This window comes from Nuphar pumila, chromosome 6, assembly GCF_984573655.1.
Source record: "Nuphar pumila chromosome 6, dmNupPumi1.hap1.1, whole genome shotgun sequence".
NCBI classification, from domain to species: domain Eukaryota; kingdom Viridiplantae; phylum Streptophyta; class Magnoliopsida; order Nymphaeales; family Nymphaeaceae; genus Nuphar; species Nuphar pumila.
This window is the reverse complement of record NC_143254.1, coordinates 106,209,069-106,232,280: the sequence shown is the minus strand read 5'-3', so window position 1 is coordinate 106,232,280 and position 23,212 is coordinate 106,209,069. Positions and strand designations below refer to the sequence as shown.

Genomic DNA, 23,212 nt, shown 5'->3' with positions numbered 1-23,212 from the left:
ATCCTCGACTTTCTGGACGGAGGACATGTTTGTTCTTTTTTTGAACAGAGAAAGAAAAAGAAACCTTTGAAGAGTCAACATCATCCTCGACTTTCTGGACGGAGGACATGTTTGTCTTTTTTTTGAATGGAGAAAGAAGAAGAAGACTTTGAATAGTCAACATCATCCTCGACTTTTTGAATGAAGGACATGCTTGTCTTTTTTTTGAACTGTTTGTTTTTTTTTTTTTGAATAAAAGGCATTTCTGTTATTTTCTCAAACCATCACTTTATGAGAAGAATAGCAAGAAAAGATACTTGAGTACAACACCAAAGTCCGATGCAAAGTTATGTCAACATACATGGGAATACAAGCCCCAAGTGCTTGTATACGTGCTACTCATAACACAGACTTAGATTCAGTGAATCATCAGGGGAACATACACCACCCTCTCCCCAAGTGTTATAAGAGGCCCATCAGATGCTCTTATTCTTGTTCTTCATATCGCAACTACGTGGGGGAGGAGGAGCATGGCCTGCTTAGGTTCGGGTCTGCTGCAGATGAATTGCTTCAAGGATCAGAAGGAGAAGCGGGAGAAAGGGCGCGATCTCGTCGTCGAGGCAGCTGATGGCGGAGAGGACGTGTGGGACGCGAATTCCGCTTCCGCTTCGGCTTCGGCATCGTCGGCGGCCGAGCGGACGTACCCGGAACACCTCGTCGTCATGGTCAATGGCCTCGTCGGAAGGTGTGTTGGGTAAAATCATGTGCATTTCGTTTGATTTGATACGTGTTTGTGTGTTAATTAAACGAGGACTACCCTGATAAATTCTTCCTTTTATGGTGGCTTTGGGTTAGTGAGCTAATGTTTTCGTGGGTTAATCTCTCTCTCTCTCTCTCACACACACACACACACAGCTCGTTTGAGTAATTGGATAGTTATTGGTGTTTTAATGCAGCAACTTATACAGAACTGTGGGATCTGTTGGAAGATTGCGTTGCCGGATTGCGATGCAATGTCCCAACTTTACCGGCTTTTCCGAATAAGTTGGGTATGTGCAAACATCCCTTTATTGTGTGCATGAAGTTCAATTAGGAAGTGATTGTTGGGATTAAAAGAATTCACGATAATAAGGAGTCTAACGCAACGTTGGATAGAGGAAGAGATGAAGCTACATTCGTGGCTACTTCTGTGGATATGAAATCTCAGTTAACGTTGAAATCTCCATTAACCAAAAAGTTAGTTAAATCTGAAGTGATTATCGATAATGAGAGTGAATCTAAAGTGATTATCGATAATGAGAGCCTATCGATGATTGATAAATCTCAGCACAAGAAACCAGTCCCACAAATAAAGGGATCAGTTGCACATATGAAGGATTTAGTTTCACATATGAAGGGGTCGTTTATCATCAAGGATGTGCAAATGGCTGCTGATGTGGATGAGCCTCATGCAAAGATTTTATGTATAATTGAAAATCCTAAAATAATGGTTATCGACATCATCAAAACAAAAGTGGAGGAATCGGTTCCTCGGAACCAGGAGTCGGTTACCACATGTGAAGACCGGTTCATGGACTCCTTCTTAGCCTTGACGTTTTTTTGTTCTCCTCTATTTAAGCATATGTATGCTCCTCCATCAAATTAACGAAGATCTTTTTCTCTCTTACCGTGGACGTAGGATAATCATATCCGAACCACCTATATCTCATGTCACTTTTATTCTCTCTTTACTCTTTTTCTCTTTATGGTATCAGAGCCATCAAAGTGATTTGTGCATCTCGATTTCTATGACTTCCTCTGCACCCTAGACATTGATCTACCCATATCATGCGACACTAAATATGTCAAATTTCATTTTCGTAAAGCTATCTCATTCCAATTTTCTTTTGTGGAGAACCCAAATCATGGCTTTGATCGAAAGCCAAGATATGCAGGGTTTTCTTTTTGATGAGACACCTATGCCGCCTATTATGATTCATATTGGCACTGATGCCAATTCCGAATTGAAGGAGATTCTGAATCCCCAATACTTGGCTTGAAAATAATCAGTCCGTCTTTTGAAAGACTGGATCACTGGAACCTTGTCCAAAAGTGTTTTCAGACCTGTTGTCAGATTGGAGACATCGAAAGAAATATGGGTAGCCCTCGTCGACACCTTCGCTCAGAAATCTCAAGAAAGGGAGTTTCATCTTATGCACATGATGACTATTATAAAAAAAGGTACTGACATGATCGATTCTTACATTCAAAAGTTCAAGTTCATTTGCGATGATCTCGTTGCCATTGGCAAACCTGTCGAAGATGACAAAAAAGGTGTTTTGGTTGTTGCAAGGACTTGGTCTTGAATATGAGTCATTTGTAACAACCATGTTGAAGCCGCGAGTTTCTTCATATAAGAAAATCATTCCTTTCTTGCAAAGTTTCGAAGATCAAAACAAGATGCATGAGTCAAATCAGCCACAAATGGCTTTCTACGGGCAACATGCATCAAATAAAGGAAAAGGGCATGGAAATAACAATTCCAAATTTAACTTAAAGGGGCATTTTTTTTCAAAACAAAAATTCTCATGATTCCAAGAAAACTGGTGATTATCGTTTGTCAAAAAGAGAGGAAAAGAAACAGGTATCGTTTGTCAAATTTACAATAAGAAAAATCACTCCGCCTTGAGGTTCTTCAATCGCTTCAATCATACTTTCTAACCTAAAGATGCGACTCAAGCTTTAGCTACTATGACCATAAACAAAAGTCAGAATGCTGAATGGTTTACTGAAACTGGGGCCACAACATATATGTCTGAAAACTCAGGTAAATTGCTTAACATGAAACCTTATACTGGCAATGATCTTGTGATGGTAGGGAATGGTGAAAAAATGCCTATTACTCACACCGAAAGTGTCACTATAAATGTTGATTCCGTTTTCATCAATTTACAAGATGTTTTATATGTTCCTTCTCTCAAGAAAGATCTTGTGTCTGTTAGCCAGCTAACGAGGGACTTGCTATATGTTTTTGAATTTTCTTCATCTGAATGTGTTATAAAGAACATGAAAACAGAGAAAATAGTAGCCAAGGGGTGTAAAAAATGTGATCTCTATACTCTTGGTGGAAGTTCAGAGGCGTTTTTCTCAACCCGATTTAGAAAGGTTTCAGAAGGAAAATGGCATGAACGGCTTGGACATCCTCAAATGAGTACCATGAGATTCTTGAATAAAATAAAACTCATTGATTTTATTGCATGTAATAAAAGCACCATATGTGCTAGTTGTGAACTTGGTAAGGCTTGCCACCTACCATTTTTGGATTCAGATAATAGAACTCTTGAACCATTTGAAAATGTGCATTTTGACATATGGGGACCACTCATGTCTTGTCTCGGGATAATTATCGCTATTATGTAATCTTCATCAATGATTATATCAGATTCATGTGGTTATATCCCTTGAAGCAAAAGTCCCATTTTTATGAGAGCTTTGTTCATTTCCATAAATATGTTGAAAACTAGTTTGAGAAAAAAATTAAAGTTTTCCAATCCGATGGCGGTGGTGAGTTTACCAGTCATAAGTTTGTTAAGTATCTTGATGATATGGGCATAAAACGTCAAATATCGTATCCCATGACTCTTCAACAAAGTGGCATTACGAAAAGAAAACATCGCAACATCACTGAATTGGGACTTACTATGCTCTTTCATAGTTCTGTGCCAAAATGATATTGAGTTAAAACATTTTCTACGGCTGTTTTTCTCATCAATCACCTTTCTTAGATATAGTGTCCAACATAAAGGATACAGGTGTCTCTATCCTGCCGCCAGGCGCATATACATGTCAAGACATGTTGTCTTTGATGAGTATAATATGCCTTATCAGGACCCAGCCTCATTATATAAAGATGAAAACATTTTCAAAGATTTTTCTGTTAGTGACAAATGGAATCCAGAAGGTTCTTTTGAAAACTGGAAGACCGATAGTAATTTCAAATATCTTGAGAATATTGAAGATTTGCTAGTTATTGACCCCCACAATGTTACTTGTTATGATCCACTTTCTGAGAATATGTAGGATCGTGATAGCCCTGCTCCTGATGGCTCCATAGCGGAGATCGACTTCCATGGAACCAACCTCCCTACTATTGATGAATTGCTGATTGATACGAATTTGTTGATCCATGTTAGTGAGGATGACCCAGCCGATCGTACGACTCTTACTTTGCCTACCCCAGAACAACCTCGACCTTCACATCATATGGTGACCTGAAGCATGACAGGTATCATCAAGCCTAATCCAAAATACCTTAATCTTCATGTTTTGTATAACTCTATTTCTCACGAACCGAATTCCATCAAAGAAGCTTTGACTCATCCGGGATGAAAACTTGCCATGGATGAAGAAATTGCGGCCTTAGCTGCTAACTACATTTGGGATTTGATCCAATGAGAACTGTCTATGAACGTAGTCAGTTCAAAATGGGTTTTTAAAACCAAACTAAAAGCTGGCGGAAGTTTGGATAGACTTAAGGCACGACTGGTTGCCCGAGGCTTTAATTAAATCAAAGGAATTGATTTTCAAGATACTTTTTCTCCCGTTATACGTCCTGCCAGTATTAGAGTTGTTTTCATAGTAGCTACTGTCAAACATTGGATTATCAAACAGTTAGATGTCAAAAATGTTTTCCTTCATGGTGCCCTGAATAAAGTTGTTTACATGAAACAACCACTCGGTTTTGAAGATGAAAACTATCCCAACCATGTTTGTGAACTCAATAAGGCCTTATATGGTTTGCATCAAGCTTCTCGTGCATGGTTTGAAAGATTGAGAAACTTTCTTTTTACCTATGATTTCTTAAGCTATGTGTCAGATCCTTCTATGTTCACTTTCCATTCTAAGTAGGATATCATGATTTTGTTAATTTATGTCGATGATATGGTCTTGACAGGCAACAATAATACCCTCAATGATTTTTTTTGGTAAATTACAAAAGGAGTTTCCTGTTAAAGACCTTGGCAACCTCCATTATTTTCTTGACATCAAAGTGGTCTATACTGATGATGGTATGTTTCTTTGTCAAACAAAATATGCTAAAGAAATTCTGGAATGGGCAAAAATACTTGATTGTAAGCCCATGAACAAACCCATAATATCTAAGGGACAGGTGAACAGGGAAAGTGATCAAGATTTTGAAGACCCTACCCTATACAAAAGCATCATTGGTTCCCTGCAATACCTCACCATCACGAGACCAGAACTTTCTTTTGGAGTTAATTATGTTAGTCAGTTCATGCATGCCTCAAAAGTTGGACATTTTCAAGCAGTGAAACGAATCCTCCGGTATGTTAAAGGCACCATCGATTTTTGGGATAAAATTTTTGTCTCACAGTACCCTGTAGTTATATGCTTTTTGCGGCGCAGATTGGGCTGGTTGTCCTATCACAAGACGGTCTACTACCGGGTTTTGTACCTTTCTCGAAAGCAATTGTATCTCATAGAGTGCAAAGAAGTAGAACACCGTTGCCAGATCAAGCTCTGAGGCAGAATATTACGCCATGGCGTCTACTGTAGCTGAGCTCACCTGGTTGCTTTCCATATTACGTGATATTGGGATTCCTGTTGTAAAGTCGCCTACTCCCTATTGTGACAACATCAATGCTCTTCACATGTCTATTAACCCTGTTTTTCCATAACAGGTCTAAACACATTCAGATCATTTTTCACTACGTGAGGGAGATGGTTTCCCATGAAAATCTCATTACAAAGTTTGTGAAATTAGATAGACTGCTTGGAGACATTTTTACTAAGGCATTAGGGAAATCTCCATTTGGAGCTTTGAGGAGCAAACTTGGTATATGCAGTCGGCTTAGTTTGAGGGAGACTAAAAGAATTCACGATAATAAGGAGTCTAACACAACGTTGGATAGAGGAAGAGATGAAGCTACATTCGTGGCTACTTCAGTGGATATGAAATCTCCATTAACCAAAAAGTTGGTTAAATCTGAAGTGATTATCGATAATGAGAGTGAATCTAAAATGATTATCGACAATGAGAGCCTATCAATAATTGATAAATCTCAGCACAAAAAACCAGTTCCACAAATAAAGGGATTTGTTCCACATATGAAGGAGTTAGTTCCACATATGAAGGGGTCGTTTATCATCAAGGACATGCAAATGGCTGCTGAAGTGGATGAGCCTCATGCAAAGATTTCATGTATGATCGAAAACCCTAAAATAATGGTTATCGACATCATCAAAACAAAAGTGGAGGAATCGGTTCCTCGGAACCAGGAGTCGGTTACCACATGTGAAGACCGGTTCATGGACTCCTTCTTAGCCTTGACGTTTTTTTGTTCTCCTCTATTTAAGCATATGTATGCTCCTCCATCAAATTAACGAAGATCTTTTTCTCTCTTACCGTGGATGTAGGATAATCATATCCGAACCACGTATATCTCGTGTCACTTTTATTCTCTCACTACTCTTTTTCTCTTTAGGGATGTCTGTTGCCGTTGTTGACATTGTTGTTTTTGATATTGTTCTTGGCGTTTCTTATTCGAACAGCCTGCATTCTTCAACCTGTTCTTTTTACTTCAATTTGACTGCATCCTTTGCCTGTACATTATGGCCTAATGGGTTGATTCAACCAATCACAGTTTTAAAGTTTTGAGCTATTGTTCTGTTTTTTATGTTATGTTCTATTATTCACAAAAAAACCTAGACAACTTTCTTGAGACCTATTTTTAGTTTGTTAGTCACATGCACAATCATCACATGTAGGATATTTCTTTTATTTGTTATGTTGGGTACTGATTCCTTGTGTTCGCTTAGCTAATAGAGAAAGTTTATTCATATAACATCACCTATGGTAAGAAAAAGATAAGAATACTTATCTACTTACAAATGAACACCCAAGCACCACAAGACAAGTCAAAAGTCAAAACATAAGTACTCATGCGCTACACATATAGGTTATTCTTTTCCCGTACATCGAAAAATAATATTGGCACAAATGGGAAATCTACCAGATTATGTGGGTGAAGTGAGTGGATACTACTTTGAACAACAAAGACTTGAGTGCTCCATGCAAACAGCTCTGGAATCAACCCTTTGTCTTTGATGCTGCTTAGTGCTTACAGAATGGTGGAGAAACCAATTCTTACTACAATCTGTAAGATTTGGTGGTTCTCGAGAGAGGCGTGCAAATAATAGGCATGACCCTAAGAAGAGCAGTATGACAACAAACAAAAGGACACATGCCAAGAAGAAAATGCCTCTAAACAGATATCCCTACCAAGGGAAATGGATAAATTGGAATTCATTGTCTGCATAACTGCCCGGTGCCCTTTTTTTCCATCGCTGCAGGAGGGATAACTAGTTCTATGAATTATAACAGCTTGTTTCTAAGAATCTAGCTCAAGTATTCTAATCTTCACAATCTGAGCTAAGGGCCTGAATTGATGTTTCAAGGTTGTAATATTGAAACTTGGAATTGATGTCCTTTTGGTATAGGACAATAAGTAATTGAAAAAGTGTGTGTGTTTCGGGAGATCTTATACCAGACCCGAGTCCATTTATGTATAGCTTTGTATACTTCTTTTTCATTCCGGGTCTGGATATTATACCAGACCCGAACCCACAATGTACACTCAAACATATTAATACAGTCTTTAGGTCACGATTTCATTATTGAAATCATGACAGCCGCCGCCCTTTCTTCTTCTATTCCTTTATCTTTTCTCAACACAGGCTCAAGAGGCGATTCTAACATGGTATCAGAGCAAAGATCCACTTAGGGCTTGAAGGGGGGCTTCCAAAAGGTGCGACCAAGGTTTGAGATCTCTCCATTTCTCTCATTTTCTTCACTTTCGATCTTCCTCATCTCTCTTTTCGTTTCTTTCCTGAAGGATTCACATCTCACGTGAATCCCTAACGTGAATCTCTAAGTCATCACATGAATCGTGAATCTCAAAAAAAAAAAACTCGTCTCACGAGAATCTATTGTTTCGCGTGAATACCTGAATCGTGAATCTCAAAAAAAAAAATTTGTCTCACGTGAATCTATTGTTTCGCGTGAAACCCTAAAGTCAACCCATTTTCTTATTCGTCTAGCATATTCAGATATGATTGCTTTTGCACCAGATCTGGAGCATTTCTCCCTGCGCATCCTTCTGCCACCTGGACTGGAATCAAACTTTTGCTGTTCAGATCTGATATTTGACAGCAGATTTTTTTTTAATTTGCTTTCATTTCTACCAAGTGTCTCCTCCTTTCAGCCTATTTTCTTCTCGCTGTCACAACTAGTACTCAATTAACAGTTGTCTGTCAACATTATCTTCATCTGTTTTTGTCCAGACCTGAAAACACAATTAGTTTCAACTTTTGTTCAACGTGTGAGAAATTCCTATTGCGTCAATCTCAATTTTATAAAAAAAGGGAAGGGAAAATTCAGATCTGATCTCTTTTTGAATCTGACAGTCTCTAATCGCCAATTTCTCGAAGGTTGCTCAGCTAAAAAAAATGGTGTGACGAGCTAACCTTTTTGACAATAGACTGGGCACTCCGTGAACACCCAAATATCCTTGTTCAATTCCTTTTCCTCCATGGATTCTCATTCTTCTCAATCAAGTCTTTCTTCAAGTTTCCTCAATCAACTTATTTCCGAAAAGTTAACCACCTCAAACTTTTTGATTTGGAAGAGACAAATCATACCTTTTATAAGGAGCCAAGGTCTCTTAGGTCACCTGGATGGAACTGTTAAAATGTACCTATTATATATATGTATATATAAATTCTGTATATTACATCAATACCCGATAGGGGTATTTTTGTAATTTCACATAGTTGTTTTAGAAAACAACTATTTTTCTTTTTTGAATAAATGTAAATTTTATTTTTATTTTTTCAATTCTTTTTTTATTCTTTTTGAGGACCTAAAGGGGCTCCAACATAGAAGTCGTTGGAGCCCCCAACGGTCACAAATGTGACCGTTGGGGGCTCCCAACGACTCTATGGGAGCCCCCTTTTGGCTCTCCTTTTGAGGCCCTTTGGCCCTCCTTTTTCCTCCTCTTCCTCTTGTATAAATAGGGGTGACCCCCTTGTGTATTCTCATCTTGGAGAGCTTCTCTCTCTTTTCAATAAGAGGCTTTGTATATTGTTGCCTTCTTAAAGGCTTGTGCTTGTATTGTCCCTTCGTGGACTTGTGATATTTTCTCTTTTATTCATTGTTGTATGTGCTTGTATGCACTCTTTATATTTCCGCAATATCTCATTACATGGTATCAGAGCCACTCGATTCTTGAAGGAAAGGTGTGGTTCGTGTATCTCATATTTTAGTGGACATCTTCTCACTTCTTGGCAACATCATGGAGACAAAGATTGATCTTTCTTTCAAGCTCAATGGAAAGAACTATATGATGTGGGCATCGGCAATGGAGAATAATCTCAAAGGAAAGAAGCTTTGGGGTTATGTCATGGGGACCGTTCCGGAACCTAAGCTTATGCTCACGAAGATGGAAGAAGATCAAGAAAAGGCTCTTGAGGGAGATGCTCGTCTCAAGGCCATTGAAAATCATCAAAAGGAAGTGGAAGATTGGGAAAACAATCACGCAAAAATCCTTGCGTGGTTTATGAACAATGTGGAGCTTAAGGTATGTGCTAATATAGCTAAATTTCGTAGAGCCAATGAGGCTTGGTCCTTTATGAGGGGTATGTATACCCAAAAGGATCTTGCAAGAGCATACTTCTTGCAAGAAAAGGTTAGAACCACCAAGCAAGGTGATTCTAGCATTCAAGACTACTATAGTGCCCTAAACCCACTATGGGATGAATTGGCTCTCTTAGAGCCAAAGTGGGTTTCTATGGAAGATGTTGATTTAAGACAAAAACAAATGGAACAAGAGCGATTGTTTCAATTTCTTTTTGGGCTACGTCCCGAATTTGAGCAAGTGAGATCCTCACTTCTCCATATATCTATTTTTCCTCCTATTGAGGATGCTATTGCCGAAATCACTCAAGAGGAGACAAGGCTTGGCATGAGTAAGCATGTTGATGAAGTCCTTGCCGTATCCAAACCGGGTAACAATGTTAAAACCTATAAGCCTCCTCATTTTGGGAAACAAGGGAACTACAATGGAGGAAGAAAAATGATTGTTTGTCATTATTGCAATGAGCCGGGTCACATTAGACCCGCTTGTCCAAAGCTTATGGGAACCTTCAAGCCTAAAGTAGCCTCTCTTGAAGAAACCACCACCAAAGAAGATGAAGGCAAAAACAATGACATTAAAGAAACTCTTGGACAAATATCTATGGCTCTCCAACAAATGCTAAAAGTTTCTTCCTCCACATCGGGTGCGGCCATTGCTTCAACATCATCACCCGGTACGTATTCTTGGATGCTTGATTCCGGAGCTTCTTTTCATATGACCCCTCATGAAAATGCACTTAGTGATGTTTGCATCAATTCAAAGTACTCTTGTGTCTCAACGGCCGATGGAACTTTTTTGAAAATTTCAAGTATTGGCTCTTTTAAAGATTCACAAAATTTTTGTGTTCCAAAAGTAAGAGTTGTTCCCAAATTAAATTTAAACCTTTTTTCGGTTTCTCAAATTGCCGACCATGGATGTGAAATATCTTTCTCATCTAATGGTTGCTTTGTGCAGGATCTCCGGTCCGGGAAGCGGATTGGGCAAGGCCATAGAAAGGGAGACCTCTATTATATGGACCATCTTGATCTCCCTACAAACTTTTTTTGTTCTTATGTCCAAGAAAAAAATATGGAAACTTGGCATAAAAGACTTGGTCATCCAAGTTATTCCAAAATGTATCTCTTTCCTTTTGGAAACAAATTTTGTAAGGAAAAAGAAATTAATTGCAAAGATTGCATTTTTGGAAAAATGAAGTCTATTCCTTTTCCAACTAGATCTTTTTTCTCATCAAGGCCTTTTGAATTGGTGCATTCGGATGTTTGGGGTCCTTCTCCGGTTATGTCTAAAGGGGGCTATTCATATTATGTTACGTTTATTGATGACTTTACTCGGTATGTTTGGATTTATTTCCTTAGCCATAAGTCGGAAGTATTTACTTTCTTTAAAGATTTTCATAAAAAGGTTCAAAATCAATTTCAAAGTAACATATCTATTTTAAGATCCGATTCCGGTGGTGAATACTTATCTCACGAATTCCAAAACTATTTAAGTCAAAATGGCATTTGTCATCAAAAGTCATGTCCTAGGACTCCTCAACAAAATGGCCTAGCGGAAAGGAAACATAGGCACATTATAGAAACCGCTAGAACATTACTTGTGTCTAGAAATATTCCAAAAAAAATTTGGGCGGAAGCCGTTCTTACCTCAACCTATCTAATCAATAGAATGCCCTCTTCCAAGTTAAAAAATGCTTCTCCCTATGAGAAACTCTTTAAGTTTTCACCCGATTTTAATCGACTTCGTATCTTTGGTTGCAAATGTTTTGTCCTACTACATAAAAGGGATAAGTTATCTCCAAAAGCAATTGAATGTGTATTTTTTGGATATGGTGAAAATCAAAAAGGGTATAGATGTTATGATTTTAAGAATGATAAACTATATGTTTCAAAAGATGTAACATTTCTCGAAGAAGAAAACGGTTTTGATAAAATAGAAGAGACAAATGAAATCGATTATATATTCTTATATGATCTTATTGATGACATACAAGAAGATTCTCTTGAAAACATAGATGACACTCACGAGGTATCCCCTCTTGACATAACACTCTCAAATGATAGTAATTCAAATACAAATGTTCATGATAGTGATGCCAATATAAATGTTTACTCAAGAAGAAATCAAGAAAACCTATTAGTGCCCTCGAAAAATACTCTCAAATTTCCGAATCCATTGAGGAACCACAAGTTAGGCATTCTTCTAGAATATCAATACCCCCAAATAGGTTTGTATCCTATGATTCTTTATCTCCCAACTATCGGGCATGTTTGATAACTCTATATTCTTATTTTGAACCGGCTCACTATAATCAAGCTAAATCTATACCTCATTGGGTTGAAGCAATGCAAGTTGAACTAAATGCTTTAAAAAAGGCCAATACCTGGGAAGTAGTTGATCTACCCTCACACAAAAAACCTATTGGTTGTCGGTGGGTCTTCAAAGTTAAAACTAAAAGCGATGGCTCTTTAGAACGATATAAAGCCAGATTGGTTGCTAAGGGATACTCCCAAGAATATGGTATTGATTACGAAGAAACATTCGCCCCCGTAGCTCGTATGACTAGTGTCAGAACCTTAATAGCTGTCGCATCAACCAAAAAATGGCCTATTTATCAACTTGACGTAAAAAATGCTTTTTTAAATGGAAGTTTAAGTGAAGAAGTTTATATGGATCCACCACCCGGAATAAATATTAAGCAAGGTCAAACTCTTCGGCTTTTAAAGGCCTTATATGGTCTTAAACAAGCCCCTAAGGCTTGGTATGATCGTTTTAGTGATATCATGATAAAATTAGGATTTCATTCTTGTTATACTGACACTGCTCTTTTTGTTAAAAATGCAGGTTCTAGTATCGTAATTTTGTTGCTTTATGTTGATGATATGATTATCACTGGAAATGATCAAAGTAGTATTATTAATGTTAAAAATATGTTGAAAGATAATTTTGATATGTCTGATTTAGGTTTTCTCAGATATTTTCTTGGAATTGAGGTTGCATATTCTCCTAGAGGATATATTTTGTCACAGATGAAGCTTGCTGCAGATATATGTTCTAAGTCTGGGATTTCTGATGATAAGAAGGTAGAGACTCCCGAGGTTATTAATGCCAAATTGCGGTTAGAGGATGGGGTTCTTCTGGAAGATCCTACACCGTACAGACAACTCATTGGGTCTCTTACATATTTGACCATCACCAGACCAGATATCACTCATGCGGTTCACTCAGTCAGTCAATTTCAGCATGCTCCTACAACAGTGCATATGAGTGCGGTTCTCCGAATCATCCGCTACATTCGGAATACCATCAATAAAGGGCTATTTCTATCCTCATCTTCCCCTTTGAATCTTCTTGCTTATACTGATGCAGATTGGGGAGGTAATCCCAATGATCGAGTCTCAACTACTGGTTTCTGTGTCTTTTTAGGGGACTCATTGATTGCCTGGCAATGCAAGAAGCAGCAGAAAGTTTCACTATCATCCACTGAAGCAGAGTACCGGGCGATGGCAACCACAACAATGGAACTTGTATGGCTTCGCAGTTTGCTTAAAGATATGGGAGTTGATATTACTGAAGCCTCAAAGCTGTGTTGCGACAATAAGAGTGCCATCTATATTGCGAGCAATCATACTTTTCATGAACGTGAGAAGAGAAAGATGATAAAGGGGCGAGTTCAATTGTGTATGTCAAAAATGCAGAATATCTCAATTGAGAAAGGAAAGATCAATTAGTAGTTGCATACATCACTTTTACCTTGTCTCAAGAGGTTCTTGTTGCAATCTCCGACAATTGTACATCCCTGCAACTTTGGGAGCGGTTGGTTTAGACGTATTCATAAGTTTCACAGGCGAAGATGGTTTTTCTCAAGAGGGAATTTTAGCAGCTGAGAAAAGATTCCATGACCATCATGGAATATCTCAACAAGATAAAGACTATCACAGACCAACTTGCAGTTATAGGATGTGTCGTGAGTGACATTGATATGGTGCAACAAACTCTCAATGGATTGGGTCCCGACTATAATATGATCGTCACTTCACTATTGTGTCTGCCTACTCTTCCTACTTTTGATGAGTTGCGAGCTAAATTGATTCAGTATGAAATGACTTTGAAGGGATTTTATGAAGAAACACATGATCATGCAAATTCCCAAGAAGTTTTTGCCACAGGAGTGACTTATGGTCGATGACGAGGGCGAGGGGGACAAGGGCGAAATGGACACGGAGGACGTGGATTGCTTCCCACTCCAAATATCTTGACTCACACTCAGGGACAAAGGTCAATCCCTACTTGCTTCCTTTGCAACAAAAGGGGGCATATCAAGGCGAATTGTTGGCACAACCCTCAAAATAAAGGAAAGACTATAGACAAAATAAAAAAGATGGCCCACTAATATCAGAGGCAATGGAGAGATTAGAGATCTGTTAATATCTGCCCTGTCAGAATTGAAATTAAAGCAGAATGATCAAGGCACATGGTTCATTGATTCAGGGGCAGCAACTTTCGTGACTGGTGATGCAGGTAAACTTTCTAAACCTATCTCTTATTTTGGCAAAAGTAAAATTGTCACTGGAGATGGATCCTATCATCTTGTTTCTCATGTTGGAAAATCTGTCATTCCCATGTCACATTCTACTATTGAACTTACTGATGTCCTTCATGCTCCAAATATCAAGAAAAATATTGTCTCTGTTTCTAAGCTTGATGATAATCATGCTTCAGTCGAATTCACTCCCTTCTCTGTGTAGGTCAAGGACCTTCGCACGAGGGAAACATTCGCTGAAGGAAAGAGATAAGGTAATATGTATGTCTTTGAAGAAGCTCCATGTCATCCCGTCCGCCCTATTCATCTGGATTCAAAACCTTCATTAGAGTCGTGTTCCTTCTCTTCAGCAAATGTTTTTAGTATTTCTGAATGTAATAAGCCTTCCTTATGGCATAGTCGATTAGGACATTGTGAGAGTCATTTTATTGAAAAACTTGTTTCTAATAATCTCATTCCAAAAGAAAGTCTCAATGTGGATGAGAAAAGTCAGAAGTGTTTCAGTTGTCTTTTATGCAAAAGTCATGTATTGCCTTTCCATTCTATTAATAATAGAGCTTCAAAGCCTTTTGAGGTAATATGTTCTGATGTATGGGGACCTGCCCCAGCTGCCTCTGGATCTGGGACTAGATACTACCTAATTTTTATTGATAGTTACTCTCGATACACTTGGATATATTTCATAAAAATAAGTCGAAAGTTTTCCTTTTGTTCTAAAACTTTCTTTCCTTAGTAAAAAATCAATTCTCTAAGTCCATCCAATTCTTCCAATGTGATGGAGGTGGGGAGTTCTCATCTTGTGACTTTATTTCTTTTCTTCAAAATAATGGGATAGGAAGAAGGGTGTCCTGCCCACACACCCCTCAACAAAATGGAATTGCTGAGCGAAAACACAAGCATATCGTTGAAAGTGCCATGAGTATGCTCTATGATAGTAATCTTCCCATTAATTTGTGGACAAAAGCTTTTCATTCCGCCATACATGTGATAAATAGACTGCTTATGGTTGTTCTAGAAAATAAGTCTCCCTATTATTGTCTTTTTGGAGCTCATCCTAGTTATCATGATTTGCGTGCTTTTGAATGTATTTGTTATGTGCATATTGATCGATCCCTAAGAAACAAGTTTCAGGATAAGGCTCAAAAGTGTAGATTTGTGAGATATGCCAAAGACTAAAAAGGATATAGGTGTTATGATCCCGTCAACAGACGTATCAGAATATCAAGAAATGTCATCTTTGATGAACACAATTTTGATCACAAAGCTGGCACAACGGATATGTTCTCTGTTAAATTATGTATATATAAATATATATATATACATATACTTATATATATACATATATATATACATAAGTATATATATACATATATGTATATATATAAAGCGCTCCCAACTCCACGATTTATGTTTCTTCTTAACAAACTTTCAGTCTTCTCCCCATAAAGTTTGAGGGGGCATGTTAAATTATATATATATAAATATATATATACATATATATATATATATACATACGTATATATAAGTATATATATACATATATGTATATATACATAATGTATTTCTTTTTCTGTACAACCAAAAACCCGATAGGGGTGTTTTGGTAAATTACCATGTACTTTTTCACTTTTGTATTTTTCTTTTTCTTTCTTTTTTCCCTTTTTTCTTTTTCTTTTTTATTTCTTATTTTTCCTTTTTGAAGGACCATAAGGGGCCCCACCCATCTAGTCGTTGGAGCCCCAACGATCATATTTATGACCGTTGGGGCTCCCAACAACTAGAAGGGAGCCCCCTTTATGGTCCCTCCTTTAGTTCTCCTCCGCTATAAATAGAGGAGGTTCTCTCTTGTAAATGTATGGGGTTTTCACCCTCTTCTTTCTTTCTTCAATAATATCCAACTTATGACTTTAAGTCATTTTATCCTCTTGTGAGTTTTTTTATACATTTTTAGTGTTGTGTTCTTGGCTCTTGTAATCACTCTTAAAGAGTGTTATTGCTTTATTGGTGCTTCCGCCCTTCTTTATTACATGGTATCAGAGCAAGGTTGGTGATCCGACTTCTACCTCTTTTGGTGCCTTGGGACGCGTGCCTTTCAAGCTTTTGAAGAAAGAAAGAAGACATTCCGGCTCCTATGGAACATGATTCTAAAGTTGAGCTTTATTTCAAGCTCAATGGATCCAATTATCTTATGTGGGCCTCCACTATGGAAAATCATCTTAGAGGTAAGAAACTTTGGGGTTTTGTTATGGGAACTACTCCCGAACCCTCTTTTGTTCTCACTAAAATTGAAAAAGCTTTAGATGACGATGAACGCATCAAAGCTATAAATGATCATCAATCCAAAATTGAGGATTGGGAAAGTAATCATACCAAAATTTTGGCATGGTTTATGAACAATGTGGACCTCAAAAATTGTGCAAATATTGCTAAATTTAGAAGAGCCATTGAGGCATGGTTCTTCCTTAAGGGTATGTATACCCAAAAGGATCTTGCTAGACAATTTTTTTGTCAAGAGAAAATTCGTTCCACTAAACAAGCGGATATGAGTGTCCGTGACTACTTTAACTCTTTAACCCCTCTTTGGGATGAGCTTGTTCTTCTTGAGCCTAAATGGGTGGCTCCGGAAGATATTGAGTTAAGAAAAGATCAAATTGAAAAGGAGCATTTTTTCCAATTTCTTCATGGTCTACGACCGGAATATGAGCAAGTTAGGGCATCCCTTCTCCATAGAAGTAAAGCCTTACCCATTGAAGACGTCCTTGCCGAAGTATGCCAAGAAGAAACTCGACTTGGCCTAAGTATCAAGAGTGATGAAGTTTTGGCCGTTTCTAGGCCCGGATCAAATGTAAAAGCATATAGACCTCCCCACTTTAACAAAAATAATGGATATAGAAATGGAGTGATTTGCCACTATTGTAATAAACCGGGTCACATTAAACCGGTTTGCCCAAAGCTTAAGGGAAAAGTGGCCGCGATTGGAGAAAATTCTCCAAAGAAGGAAGAAGAAAGTGTCAAAGAGAGAGATATCAAAGAAACACTTAATCATATCTCCGAAGTTCTCCAACATCTTCTCAAGACTTCTTCATCTTCAACATCCGAAGCCGCCATCGCCTACACTTCATCACCTCCAGGTACATGGATACTAGACTCTGGTGCTTCTTTTCACATGACATCTCATAAAAACTCGCTTTCTAATGTTCTTTCCGAACCTATACCTTCTTATGTTTCAACGGCCGATGGGACATCTTTGAAAATTGAAAGTATTGGAACACTTGATTTTAAAACTTCTCAAACCTTCTTTGTTCCTAAAGTAAGAGTCGTTTCAAAAATTAATCTAAATCTTTTTTCCGTTTCCCAAATCACCGATCATGGATGCCAAGTTTCCTTCTCACCTAAAGATTGCACCGTGCAGGATCTCCAGTCAGGGAAGCTGATTGGGCAAGGCCATAGAAGGGGTGATCTCTATTTTATGATTTTTTTGACTCTTCCATCTAAGTCATCTTGCAATCTTGTAAAGGACAAAAGTATTGGAATTTGGCATGAGAGACTTGGTCATCCAAATTTTGTAAAATGTCTCTTTTTCCTTTTTTGAACAATACTTGTAAAGACAATCACATGACTTGTAAAGATTGCATTTTTGGGAAATCTAAAGCTACTCCATTTCCTCAAAGAAATTATTTCACCACTCGGCCTTTTGAACTTGTTCATTCCGATGTATGGGGACCTTCCTCTATTTTGTCCAAAGGAGGATTTTCGTACTATGTGGTCTTTATTGATGACTTCACTCGATTTACATGGATTTACTTCTTAAGTCGCAAATCTGAAGTTTTCTTCTTCTTTAAAGAATTCCATGCGATGGTTAAAAATCAATTTTTGGGAAATCTATTAATTCTTAGGTCCGACTCGGGAGGTGAATACATGTCCAATGAGTTTCAAAACTATTGAAAAGAAAATGGAATTTGCCATCAACGTTCTTGTCCAAACACTCCGCAACAAAATGATCTTGCGGAAAGAAAGCATAGGCACATAATAGAAACCACAAGAACCTTATTGATCTCAAAAAATATTCCAAAATCTTTTTGGGCCGAAGCGGTTCTAACCTCAACGTATCTTATCAATAGAACTCCTTCATCTTCTTTAAAAAATCTTTCTCCATTTGAGAAACTTTACAATATGTCTCCCGATTATAAAAGACTAAGAATTTTCGGATGTAAATGCTTTGTTTTAACTCGCAAAAATGATAAACTCTCTTCTAGAGCTATTGAATGCATTTTCTTAGGATATGGCGAAAAACAAAAAGGTTATCGATGCTTTGACATATCAAATAATAAACTTTATATCTCAAAAGATGTCACATTCTTAGAAGAAGAAAATGGTTTTTCGCATAAACCAAATGAAGATATTGATTATTCCTTTTTATTTGACTTATTGCCTCAAGAAGAGGTCATTGATGATAATGTTGAATCTAGTGAATCGCTCATAGACGATTTTTTTAAACCTCCAAATGATGACCAAAATTTACAAGAAAATGTTTAAAGGCAAATACAAGTCTACTCTAGAAGAAATGAAAGTAATCCTCCTTGTGCCCTTGAAAAATTTTCTCACAATGAGTCAACTGAAGAAACCTCTCAAAGAAGATCAAATCGTATTTCAAAAATGCCAAATAGATTTGTATCTTATGATTCTTTTTCTCCAAATTTTTGGGCATGTCTACTTGCTCTTCACTCAATTCATGAACCAACTCATTATAATGATGCTAGACAATATGCTCATTGGAATGAAGCAATGAAACTGGAACTTGATGCACTTAAGAGGGTTTAAACTTGGGAAATCGTTGATCCACCCAATGGCAAGAAACCCATTGGATGTCGATGGGTTTTTAAAGTTAAAACTAAGTGCGATGGATCTTTAGAAAGATATAAGGCCAGGTTAGTGGTCAAGGAATATGCCCAAGAGTACGGGGTAGATTATGATGAAACCTTTGCCCCAGTTGCTCGAATGACTAGTGTTCGGGCTCTTATTGCAATAGCCTCTGCTAAAAAATGGCCAATTTTTCAACTAGATGTCAAAAATGCCTTTTTAAATGGAAATTTAAATGAAGAAGTTTACATGGAACCACCTCCTGGTATGAATTTAAATGGTAAAATTTTGAAATTAAAAAAGGCCTTATATGGACTTAAGCAAGCTCCTAAAGCCTGGTATGATAAGTTTAGTAATGTATTAATCAATTTAGGATTTACTTCTTGCTATACTGACACTGCTCTTTTTGTTAAGAAAACAGGTAATTTCATTGTTATTCTTCTGTTTTATGTTGATGATATGATCATCACTGGGGATGACGAAAAAGGGGGTAAATGATGTGAAATCTATGTTAAAAGAAACTTTTGATATGTCTGACCTTGGATTCTTGAGATATTTTTTAGGAATTGAAGTAGCTTACTCTCCGCGATGATACATTTTATCTCAGATGAAATTGGCAGCAGACATTTGTACCAAATCTGGAATATCTGATGAAAAGAAAGTTGAGACTCCCGAAGTTATCAATGCAAAACTGAGACTTGATGATGGTGTTCTTCTTGAGGATCCAACCCCCTACCATCAATTAATTGGATCCCTCACCTATCTATCCATCACCCGTCCAGATATAGCTCATGCGGTTCATGCAGCAAGCCAGTTTCAGCATGCACCTACTTCAGTTCATATGGCAACCGTAATGAGAATTGTGTGATACATCAAAAATACCATCTCCAAGGGACTCTTCTTATCCTCCTCCTCATCTCTTGAGTTAACTGCTTTTACTGATGCTGACTGGGGAGGAAATCCCAATGATCGTATCTCAACTACTGGTCTTTGTATTTTTTTAGGTGAATCTCTCATTTCGTGGAGATGCAAGAAGCAGCAGAATGTCTCACTATCATCCACTGAAGCTGAATATCGGGCCATGGCAATGACAACTATGGAAATTGTATGGCTCAGAAGTCTCCTTGGTGACATGGGCGTCCTCATTTCCTCCCCCACCAAGCTCTGCTGTGATAACAAAAGTGCCATATACATTGCAAGCAATCATACTTTTCACGAGCGGACCAAGCATATCGAAATGGATTGTCATTATGTTCGAGATGAATACCTCAGAAGAACTATCACATTACCATACGTCACTTCAGAATATCAACTGGCTGACTTCTTCACCAAAGCGCTCCCAACTCCACGATTTATGTTTCTTCTTAGCAAACTTTCGGTCTTCTCCCCGTAAAGTTTGAGGGGGCATGTTAAATTATGTATATATAAATATATATATATACATATATATATATACATACGTATATATATAAGTATATATATACATATATGTATATATACATAATGTATTTCTTTTTTTATACAACCAAAAACCCGATAGGGGTGTTTTGGTAAATTACCATGTACTTTTTCACTTTTGTATTTTTCTTTTTCTTTCTTTTTTCCCTTTTTTCTTTTTCTTTTTTATTTCTTATTTTTCCTTTTTTGAAGGACCATAAGGGGCCCCACCCATCTAGTCGTTGGGGCCCCAACGATCATATTTATGACCGTTGGGGCTCCCAACGACTAGAAGGGAGCCCCCTTTATGGTCCCTCCTTTAGTTCTCCTCCGCTATAAATAGAGGAGGTTCTCTCTTGTAAATGTATGGGGTTTTCACCCTCTTCTTTCTTTCTTCAATAATATCCAACTTATGACTTTAAGTCATTTTATCCTCTTGTGAGTTTTTTGTATACATTTTTAGTGTTGTGTTCTTGGCTCTTGTAATCACTCTTAAAGAGTGTTATTGCTTTATTGGTGCTTCCGCCCCTCTTTATTACACCCTCTACCACCACCGAAGTTTATCATCCTTGGCTGAATTCAAAACTTTTTTGCTAGTTCCAATGAAGTCTGCTCTCCAGATTGTGGGCAGCAGGAAGAAGAAATGTCTGAGACTACTGGCATATTGGGATTACAGAATGGGGAAGAAATACCATCCGTACCGGGCAGATACAAGGGCATTTGCTATACTAGACAGAGAACGATAATGCCAAATCTTTCAAATCACATCTCAGCAGCTGCACCTACTTGCTCTCATACTCTTGAGGTCAGAAGAGCCAATCGCATGCGACATCATATTGATAGGTGGGTCAGTTATAACAATTTCTCCTTGGACTTTCAACTCTTCTTAACTGCTCTGAATAAGGAGGATGAAGCTATCATGTACTATCAGACAACTACTTCTACCAAATGGGTAGAAGCCATGAATGATGAAATGCAAGCCTTACATGAATGTGGAACTTGGGAAATCGTCCCCAGACCACCTGACAAAAATGTTGTTGGATGTAAATGGGTCTACAAAATAAAGTATAAACTAGATGAAACCATTGAACGATATAAGGCGAGACTGGTTGCAAAATGATTCACTCAAGAAGCAGGACAAGACTATGACGAGACATTCAGTCCAGTGGTGAGAATGGGAACAATTCGAATTATTCTTTCACTGGCCGTTGAACATGGATGAAAGCTGAGTCAGCTTGATGTTAAGAATGCCTTTTTGCATGGGGATTTAAAGGAGGAAGTCTACATGGAACAACCCCCTGGATATCAAGAGCAAAATTGTAAAACACATGTGTGCAGGCTAAAAAGAGCTATCTATGGCCTAAAACAAGCATTTTGCTCTTGGTTTGACAGCATCTCACTTGAGATTCAGAAGCATGGATTCTCACGCTCCCTACTGGATCACTCATTTATTTTTAGAAGTCAGAATGTGATAACTCTATTGTTAATTTATGTTGATGATATAGTTATCACAGGAAACTCTGAAGATAACATCAAAGAAGTAAAAGACCTATTAGGACAGAGGTTCAAAATGAAAGATCTCGGAGCCTTGTGCTATGTTCTTGGCGTAGAAGTCGATAGCCAGGCTCGTGGCTTGACCCTCACTCAACACAAGTATACGATAGATGTTCTCAGCAAGGCAGGTATGAAAGACTGCAAACCTTTAGCAACTCCTAGTGTGCTCCACCAAAAACTAAGTACTCATGATGGAGACCTGTATGAGGATCCCACCGGGTACCACCGTCTAATAGGAATGTTGCAATATCTCACATTTACTCGACCTGATATTGTTTGTTCAGTCAATCAAGTGTCTCAATTTATGCATGCACCACGTACTGGACATATGGAGGCAGTTAAGAGGATACTCAGATATCTGAAGGGGACCATTGGAGATGGCTTGATATATTCTCCACAGTCATCTGGTAAGAATATGCGTGAACTTACTGTATATTGTGATGCAGACTGGGCAGGAGATCCTGATGAGCGAAGGTCTACGTCGGGATATTGTGTTTTTATTGGGAGAAACTTAGTCTTTTGGAGCAGTAGAAAACAAAAGGCTATTGCTAGATCAAGCACTGAAGTTGAGTATAGATCCATGGTTGCCGCTACTGCTAAAGTCACATGGGTCGGACATTTACTAACTGAAGTGGGAGAAACGATCTCTCCGTCTACCTTGCTGTGTGACAATCAAAGTGCTCTCAATATGTCATTCAATCTAGTACATCACAGTCGCGCTAAGTATATTGCGATCGACCAACATTTTGTGAGACAAAAGGTTGAAGAAAAAGAGATTGAACCTGAATTTGTTAACATCGAAAGACAAGTTGCAGACATTTTTACCAAGGGCTTGACAAAAGATCGCTTTTGGATGCTTAAAGGCAAGTTGTTCATGGTTCAGAACCATGATCAACTTGAGAGGGGGTGAAAAAGTGTGTGCGTTTCGGGTCTGGATCTTATACCAGACCCGAGTCCATTTATGTATAGCTTTGTATACTTCTTTTTCATTCTGGGTCTGGATATTATACCAGACCCGAACCCACAATGTACACTTAAACATATTAATAGTCTTTAGGTCACAATTTCATTATTGAAATCGTGACAGCCGCAGCCCCTTCTTCTTCTATTTAATTCCTTTATGACTTGCTCTTTTGTTTATATTTAT

At 37.9% G+C, this 23,212-nt stretch overlaps 1 protein-coding gene across 4 annotated transcripts in view; it reads left to right on the top strand.

The window, feature by feature from the left end:
• Positions 1-389: 389 nt before the first annotated feature.
• Positions 390-23,212, top strand: part of LOC149835559 (alpha/beta-Hydrolases superfamily protein) — a 44,100-nt gene continuing 21,277 nt past the window's right edge. For 3 of the 4 annotated variants that reach the window (XR_016432336.1, XR_016432337.1, XM_090008590.1), the window contains exon 1: positions 440-724. Coding sequence is in view for 2 of the 4 variants with exons in the window: in XM_090008590.1 (XP_089864716.1) it covers positions 510-724 (215 nt within the window). In the remaining 2 variants the exon portion in view is untranslated. Of the gene's footprint in view, positions 725-23,212 lie in introns of all 4 variants that reach the window. The other variant, XM_090008589.1, reaches the window with a different exon arrangement.